The sequence below is a fragment of the Sarcophilus harrisii genome, chromosome 2 (assembly GCF_902635505.1).
Source record: "Sarcophilus harrisii chromosome 2, mSarHar1.11, whole genome shotgun sequence".
NCBI classification, from domain to species: domain Eukaryota; kingdom Metazoa; phylum Chordata; class Mammalia; order Dasyuromorphia; family Dasyuridae; genus Sarcophilus; species Sarcophilus harrisii.
Window position 1 is genome coordinate 423,902,767 of NC_045427.1, and position 12,492 is coordinate 423,915,258.

At 35.5% G+C, this 12,492-nt stretch overlaps 1 protein-coding gene across 3 annotated transcripts in view; it reads left to right on the plus strand.

The window, feature by feature from the left end:
- The first annotated feature begins 1,218 nt into the window (after positions 1-1,218).
- The window catches only part of IFT52 (intraflagellar transport 52), a 38,123-nt gene continuing 26,849 nt past the window's right edge, over positions 1,219-12,492 (plus strand). The window contains exons 1-5 of one of the 3 annotated variants that reach the window (XR_004232204.1): positions 1,219-1,357; positions 5,556-5,680; positions 7,629-7,716; positions 9,388-9,517; positions 9,642-9,717. Coding sequence is in view for 2 of the 3 variants with exons in the window: in XM_031953979.1 (XP_031809839.1) it covers positions 1,337-1,357; positions 5,556-5,680; positions 7,629-7,716; positions 9,388-9,517; positions 9,642-9,717 (440 nt within the window). In the remaining variant the exon portion in view is untranslated. The remainder of the gene's footprint in view (positions 1,358-5,555; positions 5,681-7,628; positions 7,717-9,387; positions 9,518-9,641; positions 9,718-12,492) is intronic. The other 2 variants (XM_031953979.1, XM_003756976.4) reach the window with 2 other exon arrangements.

The following is a 12,492-nucleotide window of genomic DNA, read 5'->3' on the forward strand; positions in this document are numbered from 1 at the left end:
AAGACTATCTAGGAAGACAAGCACCGAGTTTATTTAGTCCCTCCTTTTCTTTGCTTGTTGATTTTTCATGACTCCTTTATTTTTTATTTTTTTGCTTAAAATTGTAGACAATTTTATTTATTTTTTTTATTTAATAGCCTTTTATTTACAGGATATATACATGGGTAACTTTACAGCATTAACAATTGCCAAACCTCTTGTACCAATTTTTCACCTCTTACCCCCCCCACCCCCTCCCCCAGATGGCAGGATGACCAGTAGATGTTAAATATATTAAAATATAACTTAGATACACAATAAGTATACATGACCAAAACGTTATTTTGCTGTAGAAAAGGAATCAGTGAGTCTTTGTTTTTTAAGCTTTTTTCAAAACATAGATAAATTTCCAGCGTTCACTCTTGCAAAACCTTGTGTTCCAATTTTTTTCTCTCTCCCGTCTCGCTCCCCCATTGGATTAAAAATCCAACATAGATATAAAAATATAAATGTATGTATATTTCCACAAATACGCTGCGCAAGAAAAATCATCTCAAAAAGGAAGGAAATGAGAAAAAAACAAAAAGTAAACAAATAACAACACAACTGGGTTAAAATACTATTGTGGTGCACCCTCAATCCGCCAGTCCCATCACAAGATTATTGGAACCGGTCTGAATCACCTTGCTCCCGCTGTCCCTCGTAAGCTCCACACTGGTAAAGATCACGCCATCGAAGCTCGGTGTCACAGCCGCAATCGTGGCCGCGTCGGCAAACGAATGCCCGCGAGTTAATCTATTTTCTAAACTAGGAACATTGCACTTCCGGGGGGCCGCCCACTCTCTAGCCCTAGCCAATAGGGAGCAAGAACGCCGTCCGGAAGAAACCCTCACTCCGCTCGGGGATATCGAGGAACGTTGCTCGTTGAAGTTTGTTATCTTTCCACGTTCTTAATCATTATTATCAAAAATTTAGAACTGGAGTCCCCGGAAGAAAAAAATCGAATTTGTCTTTGAGTTCGTTGTATTAGCAAAAATGGGCCAATCTATCGAGCTCAGGTTCGAATCGAACCCCTCCGCGCCGGCGTTCTAAGATCACTCTCCTCCTTTGCCTAGCATCCCTCGGCAAGTCTGGAACTGGGATGCAAAGCGGGAGCGCGTTGCGTCATCACGCCGCGTCATCACGCCGCGTCATCACGCCGCAGCCCTCCCAGCCGCTATAAAAGGCCCGCCATTTTAGTAGTCTTCCCGGTGCGCCTGCGCGCAGTGCCGCCTGCCCGTTGCTAGGCGGAGCGGAGGCATCTGAGGCGGCACCTAGAGACTCTGCCCCCCGTAATGCCCGTAGGCGCTGCGGGGCGATGGTGGTCAGTGGGCCTCAGGTAAGAGGGCTTCCGGCCCGGATCGGCCCCGCGCGGCCGAGTGAAGACCCCTTTCTTCCCCGGGTTGAGTCGGCAGGGTCTCCCCGGACGCGGCGGGCCCGCCGTTTTCCCGCGGACACCCTAGGCCCGGCGCCACGCGGACCTGGAACTGATCTGTTGTGTTAGGATTCCGAGCTGGAAAGAGACTTCGAGATCCCCCTTTTTTTGTAGATGAGGAGGCTGAGTGTCAGGGAGCGGAAAGATTGCTGGGATTTGAACCCGAGGCTTCTCAGTTCAAATCCAGCTCCCTTTCCGTGCGGCTGCGCTGATTTTGGGCTCCCAGATTTTGATTTTTTTATGCTTATGCCTCTCTTCGCTCCCCTTAGCCCGGTGAGCCTGCTCTGGTAACAAAATGCTTTTTCAGAAGCCTTTAAAAAAGTCTCTTTAGTAAAAACAACCAATGCCTCAATAAAGTCTGAAGCTGTATGCAATGTCCGGTACCCATAGCACGCCTTCTCAGAAAGGACAGAGGTGCATCCTTTGCAGGGTCAGCCTTCTTAGTCGTTCCAATGACTTAGTCCTGCCGCGCTTTTATCCGTGCTTGCAGTGACTTCCCACTTTTCTGAAAAGAGTCACCCCACCATTACCTCCCAGTCACATCCTTACCCCTATTATTATTATATTATATACCCCTATTATTATTATTATTATTACCCCCTAATTATTATAACTTTGCCAGATCCTCCAGCTGAAAGTGATCTTTTTTCAAAGGTTGAATATCTCTCCCTTTTGACAGCTCCTATTAGTATAGATGATATTTTTTAGAAGCTATGATTCAGAGCATTTGATTTGGACCTGACTTAGAAAGAAGGCTAGGTTTGGATGGGATCTTTCTTGATTTTCCTACTTATCTTGACTTTTTCCTTTCATTTTCCTTTGCTGGATCTTCATCAGTGTCCTTGTGCCCCAGGTGTGGCTGGCACCAAGGCTCTTTCCAGGACTATCTTCTCTTTTTTCTCCATTATTTTCCCACTATGGGCTCAGTTACCATCTTTGTCCAGATGACTCTCAGATCTACATATTTATCCCTAGTCTACATTTCTATATCATCCATTAATTACCTGTGGAATGTTTTGGATTGGGTGTCTTAAACACAATAAGACAAACAAAGTTCTTTATCTTTCCCTTCAAACCCACATTTCTTCCTAACTTTGTTGCCTGTTGTAGCTCATCACCCTGTTTTTTGTCACCTCAGTTTTATATCCTCAATTTGTCACATATCCACTCATTTGCTTAATCATGTTTCTATCACTCCTAATCTCCATTTGCTTCTTCATTTACATCATTATCACTTCTCACTCTGGACTACAACAACTGTAGTAGTCCTAATTCTATTCCATCCCTTGACTCGGGGCATTTTCTCTGGGTGTCCTATCCCTGGAATGCTCTTCTTTATGTCCACCTCTTAACCTACTTCAAATTTCCACTAAAATCTCCCTTTTGGTAGGAAGTCTTTCCCAATTCCCTCTTAATAATGCCTTTCCTCTATGATTACCTCCAATTTAAATTCTAAAAATCTATAGTTGCTTGAAATTGTCTTTTACCACAGATTGTGAGTTCCTTCAGATTAGGGATTGATTTTGCCTTTTCAGCTCTTAAGACATGGTCTACACACAATAGTCATTTGTCTCTCTAATTGATCTCTCAATTTCTTCTCAATTTACTCCATCTTCCACAGGACCACTAAAGTGATCTTCTGAAAAGTGTACGTGTGGCAGTGTTGCCCTAACCAACAAATTCTAATGACTCACTATCATCTCTAGAATCAAGTATAAATTTCTCTGTTTCACTTAAAACTTTTCATAATCTGGCCCCACTCGACCCTTCCAGTCTTGTAATACATCATATCTTCCACATACTTCAGCCTCCAGCTATGCTAGCCTCCTTGTTTCTTGCCTTTGAACTGGCTGTATCCCACCCATGTGTGGAATGCTCTTCCTTCTCCATTGAGGCTCCTAAAATGCTAGTTTCCTTCAAGATTCAGTTTCAGTGTTACCTTTGGCTGGAGGTCTTTCCGATCCCTCTTTTGCCCTACAAGACTACGTTTGTTTTGTATGTGCCTTGTGTAATACCTGTACATGCTCATGCTATCTCTCCCGTTACAATATCTTTAAGGGTAGGGATTGTTTGGCTTTGTCTTTGAATCCTTTATGCCAAACTGCTGTGATTAACAAAAGGAGCTGCTTATAAATGTTTGTTGGTTGATTGCTTTGATATAAAGATGGAGATTCCAGTCCTGACTCTGCTACTCAAAGTATAAATTCCAAAAATTACTATGGAGTTGGTTTCCAGATGCTTCCAGGAATACTTGCATTTTGTCTCTGTATTGTCTGGTTGGTTCACTGTCTTTTTTGTTGCTTGATGAAAATCTTTGGAATTTATTTGTAAAGTTAAGTCAATTCAGCCAGCATTTATTAAATGACTTTTGTGTGTAGACCATGTCTTAAGAGCTGAAAAGGCAAAATCAATCCCTAATCTGAAGGAATTCATAATCTGTGGTAAAAGACAATTTCAAACAACTATGTAGATTTTTAGAATTTAAATTGGAGGTAATCATAGAGGAAAGGCATTATTAAGAGGGAATTGGGAAAGACTTCCTACCAAAAGGGAGATTTTAGTGGAGACTTGAAGTAGGTTAAGAGGTGGACATAAAGAAGAGCATTCCAGGGATAGGACACCCAGAGAAAATGCCCCGAGTCAAGAGATAGAATATCTTGGGTGAGTTTAACATAGAAGCCAGTGCCAATGGATAGTGGACTATGAGGAGAGGAGTCATGATGATGATATGTTTGCATATTTTAATGAGACTGCAGGTGCATATGGTTCTTATGCTTAGGAGAGGTTCTTTAATCATTTTCTCTACATATAGATCTCTGTGTTGTAGAAGTTTTAAAATGTACCATAGAACAGTTCAAATTTAAAATTATATTTAGTCTCCCTTATTACCAACAGTAATTTATTATTTATTGATTACTTAGAAAATTGATATATATTGTTCATAGCTTTAATAGCATTTTTTTTCTTTTGGTTTATGTTTAGCAGTCCTTTTATTGTGCTGAGGTATTTAGTAGAAAGAGCACCTGAACTAGAGACAGAGGAACTTGGTTGAATCTCAGTTCTTAGTTGTTTCCTGAGTGATCTCAGAGAAAATGACTTAACTGCTCTGGAACTCAGATTTCTTATCTGAAGAGTATCAAATGATTCATAAGATCCCTTCTGGTTCTAAATGTAGTAAACTAAAACGTTGACATGGATTTTCATTGGCTGAAAGTCTGTGTAGATAGGTACCTTTGTTGGCTTGGAATAGAACCAGTGAGCGTAGTTGCCTGATTATTTAACTTAGAGCCTCAAAGCCCCAAAATATCATGTTGCTGGTTGGTAGTAGAGCAGCAAACTAGATTATTTTTGGTTTTGGGGAACTCAATTTAGGAACAGTTTCAAACTGGAAATGGTGAGTGGTAGGATAATAAGGTTTAGTGTTTAAGGCTTAATTACAAAGTAAATGCCTTTGGTGTGGAGGCTTGTGAAAGGAAATCACAAAAAAGATGCAGTGGTTTATGGGCAAAATTGATGAAGAAAGATCCAGGTATGAAAGCCCCCTTTGAGGAATACTAGAATAAAAAGGCACCAGGCAGAGGAAAATGATATTAGAAATATAGTCCAAAGGTAATAAAAATAGAGTAATGGCTTGAAAGGAGAATATGGAAAAAATGAGTAGGGTAGAGAGGTTCCAGATCAGAAGTGCCCCTTTCTTAATGTGCTGAATTGAGCATTGGGTTTTTATTTAGAATAATGGTTTGTTTTTTTCAATTTTATTTTGGTAATAATTTTGTAACTAAAATGTCTTTAATAAATTGGTTATTCAAATAAAACCTTTTAAGCGTCTTACAGAAGAATTATAAATTTTTATTCCACTTTAAGCTATTTCCTGTATTGTATATTTTAGAATTTGGGGTTCAGAATAATTTTTTACAGTCCTAGTTTTGCCATATATCTCAAGTGGTTCTCAAACTTCTGTTTTCAGTATCTTTATACTATTAAAAATTATTGAGAATTTGTCCTTAGAATTTTTGTTTACATGGACTTGTTTATACATATTTACTATATTAGAAATAAATAGTAATTTTGATTTTTATTTTCTATTTCTTTTTCACTTGAGGTAATTATGGAGAAAGAGCTTCGAAGCACCATTCTCTTTAATGCATCAAAAAAGGAGATATTTACCACCAACAGTGGCTATAAGACCTTACAGAAAAGGCTTCGTAGTAACTGGAAGATTCAGAGGTAAGTAGTTGCTATCCTCAGTTACCTGTAGCAGCTTTAATATACTAGTAAAATAGAATACCTTTCTGCATAACTATAGCAATAGGAGCCTACTAGTGATGAGTCTTTTCTCATTTTATATATTTTGTGGTAAAAACAATTATTTATTAGATTATGTAAGAAGAGGTTGAGTGTAAAGATAATGAACTAGTAAATAAGTAATTATTACTTCTCTTCCAAACTAGTCAACAAATTCCATATTCAATTCAATAGAATTGTTTCAAAAATTACAAAGCAAGAAGTTATGCTAATGTCAGTTCCTGGTTTTTAATTGGTTTTGTTTAAAACAGCTACACTTTTCAGTTATTTGCTATACAAATAATCTTAAAACTTACCTAATAATACATGTTTGAATAGGTTTGGTATAATGAAAAGAAAAATAAGTATATTTATTTTCCCGTAAAATGAATCTAGAAGTATTTCAATTAATAATGACTTAAATCAGATTTCTAGTTAAAAGCCATAATTATTCAGTATTTTCATTTTATAGGTAATTTTATTTTATAATTTTCTTTTTTACTGAAGTATTTGAGCAGAATCTAGATGATTCCCAATGGGGGATGATGTTAAAGAGGTTCTTATATTTATCTTTTTTTTTTTTTTTAAGTCATCAGTTGAGGAATGGCTGAATAAGTTATAGCATATTGTTCTTTAAAAAATGATGAGAAGGCTGATTTTAGAAATACCTGGAAAGGTTTACATGAATTCATGTTGAGTGAAGCAAGCAGAACCAGGAAAACATTGTATGATTGTGCGATGATCAACTATGATCAGTGATTCAGCGGTCCAAGGCAATCCCAATAAATTTTGGTTGGAAAATACTTTCCACATGCAGAGAGAGAATTATGGAGACTGAATGTAGATCAACACATACTATTTTCACCTCTTTTTTTCCTCTTTTTTTTTAATCTCCTGGTTTTCCCTTTTTGTTTTGGTTTTTCTCTCCTAATATGATCCATGTAGAAATATGTTAAAAATAAATGTATATGTGTAACCAAAAATATATATATATATTAAAATTTTAAAAATATTTTATTTTTCCCAATTATCTGTAAAAAACATTTTTAACCTTTGTTTGCTTTTACAATTTTAAGTTCCAAATTCTTTCCTATCTTTCCCCTCATTTAGAAGGCAAGCAGTTTGGTAAAGTGCAGTCATGTAAAAAATTTCCGTATTAGTCATACAATGTGCTGTCAGGTAAAACATTTCCATATTAGTCATCGAATGAAAGAAACAGATGAAAAAAACTACAAGAAAAATAAAGTAAAAAAAACCCCAACACAGTGTGCTTCTATCTGCATTCAGATTCTATCAGTTCCTTCTCTTGAGATGGATAGCATTTTTTATTAGAGGTCCTTCAGAATTTTCTTGGATCTTTGTATTGCTGATAATAGTTAAGTTATACATAGTCAATCATTGTACCTTATTGCTATTCCTGTGTTCAATGTCCTTCTAGTTCTGTTCATTTCACTTTATACCAATTCATTAAAGTATTTTCAGATTTTTCTGAAAGCATCTTGTTAATCATTTCTTGTTGCATAATAGTATTCCATCACAATCACATACCCATTCAGCTATTCCCCAATTGATTGGCATTCTCTCAATTTCTAATTCTTTGCTATCATAAAAAAGAACTGCTACAAAATTTTTTGTAGATGTAAGTCTTTTTTGTTTAAAAAAAATCTCTTTGGGATACAGATGTAGCACTGGTATTGTTGAGTTATAATAGTCCTTTGAGCATACTTCTAAGATTCACTTCAGAATGGTTGGATCAGTTCACAAATGATGGAAAGTTATCTTACATTGCCACTATAGTTCGTTCCATGTCACAGTTTCATAACTTGTGTTTTCCATACAATCTGCAAAATAGATGAATTCAAAACCAATTTGTTTATTTTCTCTTTTTTAGTTTAAAAGATGAAATTACATCAGAAAAGTTAATTGGGGTGAAATTGTGGATTACAGCAGGACCAAGGGAAAAATTTACAGCTGCTGAGGTAAGAACTACCTTGCATGTAGATTAAAGCTAAATCTTATATATCACAAACTATTACTGGATTTTTAAAATTTTGTTTTAGCTTCTCTACAATTCTTTTGTTAATTCATTTCCTATGGAAATAAGTTGATTAAACTACAAAAGACATTTTTCAAATTAAAAGTTATTCTGAATAAAGCAGCTCTTTTCTTTTTCCTAATATATAATAGAATATCTCTAATCCTAGTATAGGGCCTTAATAGGGTTCTAGTATTTTTTATGCTGATGTTCTTTAGATATCGCATTTAATATATGGAGTAGGATTTAGAATGATTGTTTTTCCCTTTTTTTTTTTTTTTTTTGATTATAGCAGTGAAATGATATGGAAGTATTAAGGTAGATTATATATAAAATATAATTTTCTCCTTATATCTGTAGTTTTTGTTTGTTTGTTTTTGGTGAGAATGAAATGCTGGGCTTAAGAGTCAAAATTTAAATCTTGGCTCTGCCTCTTTACCTCACCACTTAGTCTAATTTCATTGGTTCTCCTTTTTTTTTGCTGAGGCAATTGGGGTTAAGTGACATGCCCAGGGTCACACAGCTAAGAAGTGTTAAGTGTCTGAGGCCAGATTTGAACTCAGGTCCTCCTGACTTCAGGGCTGGTTCTCTATCCACTGCTCCACCTAGTTGCCCCCGGTTTCCCTTTTATCCAATCTCTCCTATCTTCAGATAGGTAGAACTGCCATATTGGTATTCCTAAATTATAGGTCTGATCATGTCATTTCCTAATTAAAGAAATTAAAATCTTTTTCCATTATACTACATTGTTTATATTTATCTTTGAATCTGTTATATTCCAGGAAATTGCAAACTTCTTCTGGGCAGGGACTGACTCATTTTTGTATTTGTATCTCCAGCACTTAGCACAATGCTTAACAAAAAATAGGCAATAATAAATGCTAGTTAATTGATTCACTGGGCAAGGCTCTTTGCCTCATTTATAAAATGACAATAATACTAAGAAAATAATAAAGCGACAATGATAGTATCTACGGCACAAAATGAGAAAGCACTTTGTAAGCCTTAAAGTGCTATAGAATAATGTTATTATCCTTACTTTTTTTTTTTCTGTTAAAGTTACTAACTTTTGCTTTGAAAATTCTCTTTGAAATTAAATTATGTTTTGTTCTGTTTCATGGATAGTGAAAGATCTAGCTTATAGAAATTGTCTGGGAAATGGAGTTTGAATAATACTTTCTTGTCTTAAAATACAACTTGATTAATAGAGTGCTGCTAGGCCCCCCTGCTGTTACTTTTGTACTGTGAAGAGAAGAGGCTGAGTAATTCTGATTCTATATGAATAGATTTCTCTTCTTCCCCTCCCCGCCTTTTTTTAAACTGTAAATATTTTATCTGCTTAGTTAAGTATGTGATCAGGATATGAGGGTTAAATTTTTATGAAATGACTGAAGGAAGAAGTGACATTAAGGTGACTGCTAACTTTGCTACTATTATGTTAGAGCATTTTTGCTTAAAGACAAGTTTAGTAGCTTTCTGCACTGATCTGATAAAAATCTTGTTTATATCGCTTTTGGAAGTTAAAACTTTTAAAAAATCTAGCTATAACTGATTGTTTTTACATATAGTATTTAAGAGTAATTTCTCAGAAATATTTTTTTTTCCTTTTGTGTAGTTTGAAGTGCTAAAAAAATATCTTGAAAGTGGTGGAGATATCCTTGTTATGCTAGGAGAAGGTGGTGAATCCAGATTTGACACCAATATTAACTTTCTACTAGAAGAATATGGGATCATGGTTAATAATGGTAACTGAATTTTTCATAAACTTGTGGAGATGGGAGTAATATTTTCAGCTTCTATGTTTAATTCATAAAATTTACCATTTATTTTTAGTCTCATCTATAAAATCATTTTCTTCTTCCCTTAAAGATGCTGTGGTGAGAAATGTGTATTACAAATATTTTCATCCTAAAGAAGCTTTGGTATCCAATGGGGTCTTGAACAGGTAAACATATCAAAAACATTATTAGATACATTCTTTATGCTCTGCCATTGGTCCTGCCAATCATTCTTTCTTACCTACTTCCCCCTTTTAGTCCATGTTTTGGGGATAATTTCTCTCCATCTTGTAAATTATGGAACATATTCTTGAGACATAAGTCGTAATCCATTTTTCTGCTATATTCCATGAAAAGAGAGCTTCATCCTTGTGTATTTATTACTTGCAACTCTCTTGTCTACTAAGGAATGTGTGTAACATCCATAGTGTTGTCCTCATTACCACAAAAGTATCTAATTCCATATAGTACTATTAGGTGCTATATAAATCAGGATAAGTATGGTACCTCTTTGCTGGCATTTTATAATCTAAGGCAGTCAGCTGAGAAATATACCCAGTCATCATTTATGGTAGGATAAATTTCTGAAAAATGTGCTATAAGTCCAAACAACATAAATAAATGTGAGTTTTTCATTTAAACATTATGTTATGAGGTTATAGCCCAAACCAAGGGCCTAACTTTTTACACAAATGATTATAAACACCATATTTGTTGACTATATCATTACTTATTGTTTGATCTAAAACAATTAATTAAGTAGTGCCAAGCAGCACCAGTTGTGCTAAACTTTAACCTTATTTTGCAAAGTTCTTATCTTTCATAATTTCAGCCTTAGTTTTTCAGTGCCATGTTAGAAGGTAGAGAAGAAATATCTTTATTAGATTTTTGTATAGGATAAAAGGAGTGGAGAGGTATTTCAGGAAAAAAGGAACAGCAGAAGGAAAGGTAAGACTGACTATGGGATGTTTATAATCAGTAAATGGTCATTTTGAGGTCTCATATTTGACAGTAGTTAGAGATAATATTGTCTAAATAGAAAATGAGATCAAATTATGGAAGATTCATAATACTAGGCTGTGGAGTTTGAAATTCATCATATAGACATGGAAGGTTATTTTATTTTGAGCTGGGAAGTGGCATGATAAAATTAATATTTACATCAAGTGTAACCCTTGGTAGAGATGATGACTGGAACTTGCATGTTGGAGAGTAATATTATTTTTTGAGGAAAATTTCATGGACACTGCATGACTTGAGCAATTTGGAAGAAAAGAATTGCACAATTTGGCATTTTTGGAAGATATCATGGCCCAGAGGTGGGAGTGACATAGTGGAACATAAAAAATATTTAGTAAAGGTGTAAAGATCTTTGGAGATAAGTAGGAAGATAAAGGAAGACAAATGAGACTCTGCAGTACTTTGATGAAGATCTTTGAAACTTGAGCACTTTCTTTACATGTGCATATAATATGTATATTACACACACATACATATATACATCTACACATACACAAATATATATGTGTGTGTATTAGACATATATTTCCAGAAACTAAATACATGGCAGTTATTGACATGTCAGTAATTATCTGTTTGTAAGCTAGATACTTTATTAAACTCTGGGGATACAGAGAAAGGCAAATATACTTTCTGCCCTTAAGGAATTTATAACTTAATGGGGGAGATCCCATGCAAAGAATTATGTACAAACAAAACATATAGAGAATAATTTGGAAGTAGTCTAAAGGAAAGGTATTAGCATTAGGGAGGAAGAAAAAGGGATTTTAATTGAAACTTGGAAAAGTTGGTTAAGTCAGAAAATAAGAACAAGGAAAGAGAACACTCTAAGTTTGAGGGACATCCTATCTGTCTAAGCATGTAATTACGGGATGGAAAGTGTACAAGGAACAGCAAAGAGACTAGATGCACTGGTTTATAGAATACATGAAGAGGAATAAAAAGGAAGATGGTAAAGGAAGATGGAGCCAGATTATGAAAGGAAGGATCTTAAAGCAAGATGGGAGGTTTTGGGGAGGGGAATAATGAATTCTGGACTTGTTGAATTTAAGAACATCCAGTTCAAGATATCTTATAAGGCACCCCATGTGGGGTTTCATTACTGAATGTGTGCAAAATTGTGATTTTATTGGAATTTATTATCAGTAAATTTTTTTGAAATTTTATTACCAGTAAACGTTTGATTTGTATACCTGTTTTTTGTGTTTATTTGCCTGGATCACATAAAAGTTTCTCAAGCAGAAAGGGATCACTGATGGTGGACAAAGTTTAAGAGCCCTGCAATAAGCAGTTGGAGATGTGAAACTCAAAGTGGTTGAGAGAGAATTTAGGACTGGATAAATAGATCTGATAATTATCTGCATAGGAATGAAAATTAAATACATGAGTGCTAAATGAAGTAGAATAGATGGAGAAGAAAAAAAGGTCTAGAACATTATCCTGGGTGACATGTATAGTTAGAGGGTGTGGCCTACATGAAGTCTGGCAAAGGATATTGAGGAGGAGTGTTCTGGCAATTAGGAGAGAATTTGGAGAGAAAAGAGTGTTAGGGAAACCTAGAGAGGAGAGCATCAAAGAAAGGAGGGTGATGGACAATGTCAGCAGTTACAAAGAAGTTAGGAGGAGGCTTGAGAAAAGGCCATTCATTGCCTTTGTCAGGTAAGAGGTCACTGGTAACTTTGGAAAGGGTGGTTTTCAATTGAATGATTCAGATGAGGGTAAGAAGCTGAATTGCAGAGAGCCAAAAAGAGTGAGAGGAAAGGGAATAGAGAAACAGATTGAGCTTAGCCACAGTAGGAAGGAGAAATATAGGAAGGTAACTAGTACGGAGAAATGGATCAAAAATAAGGATTAGACACAAACCAGATAACTTTGTGCTTATGGCAGATATTGTTATAACACAACTTTCTTCTCTGTTATAT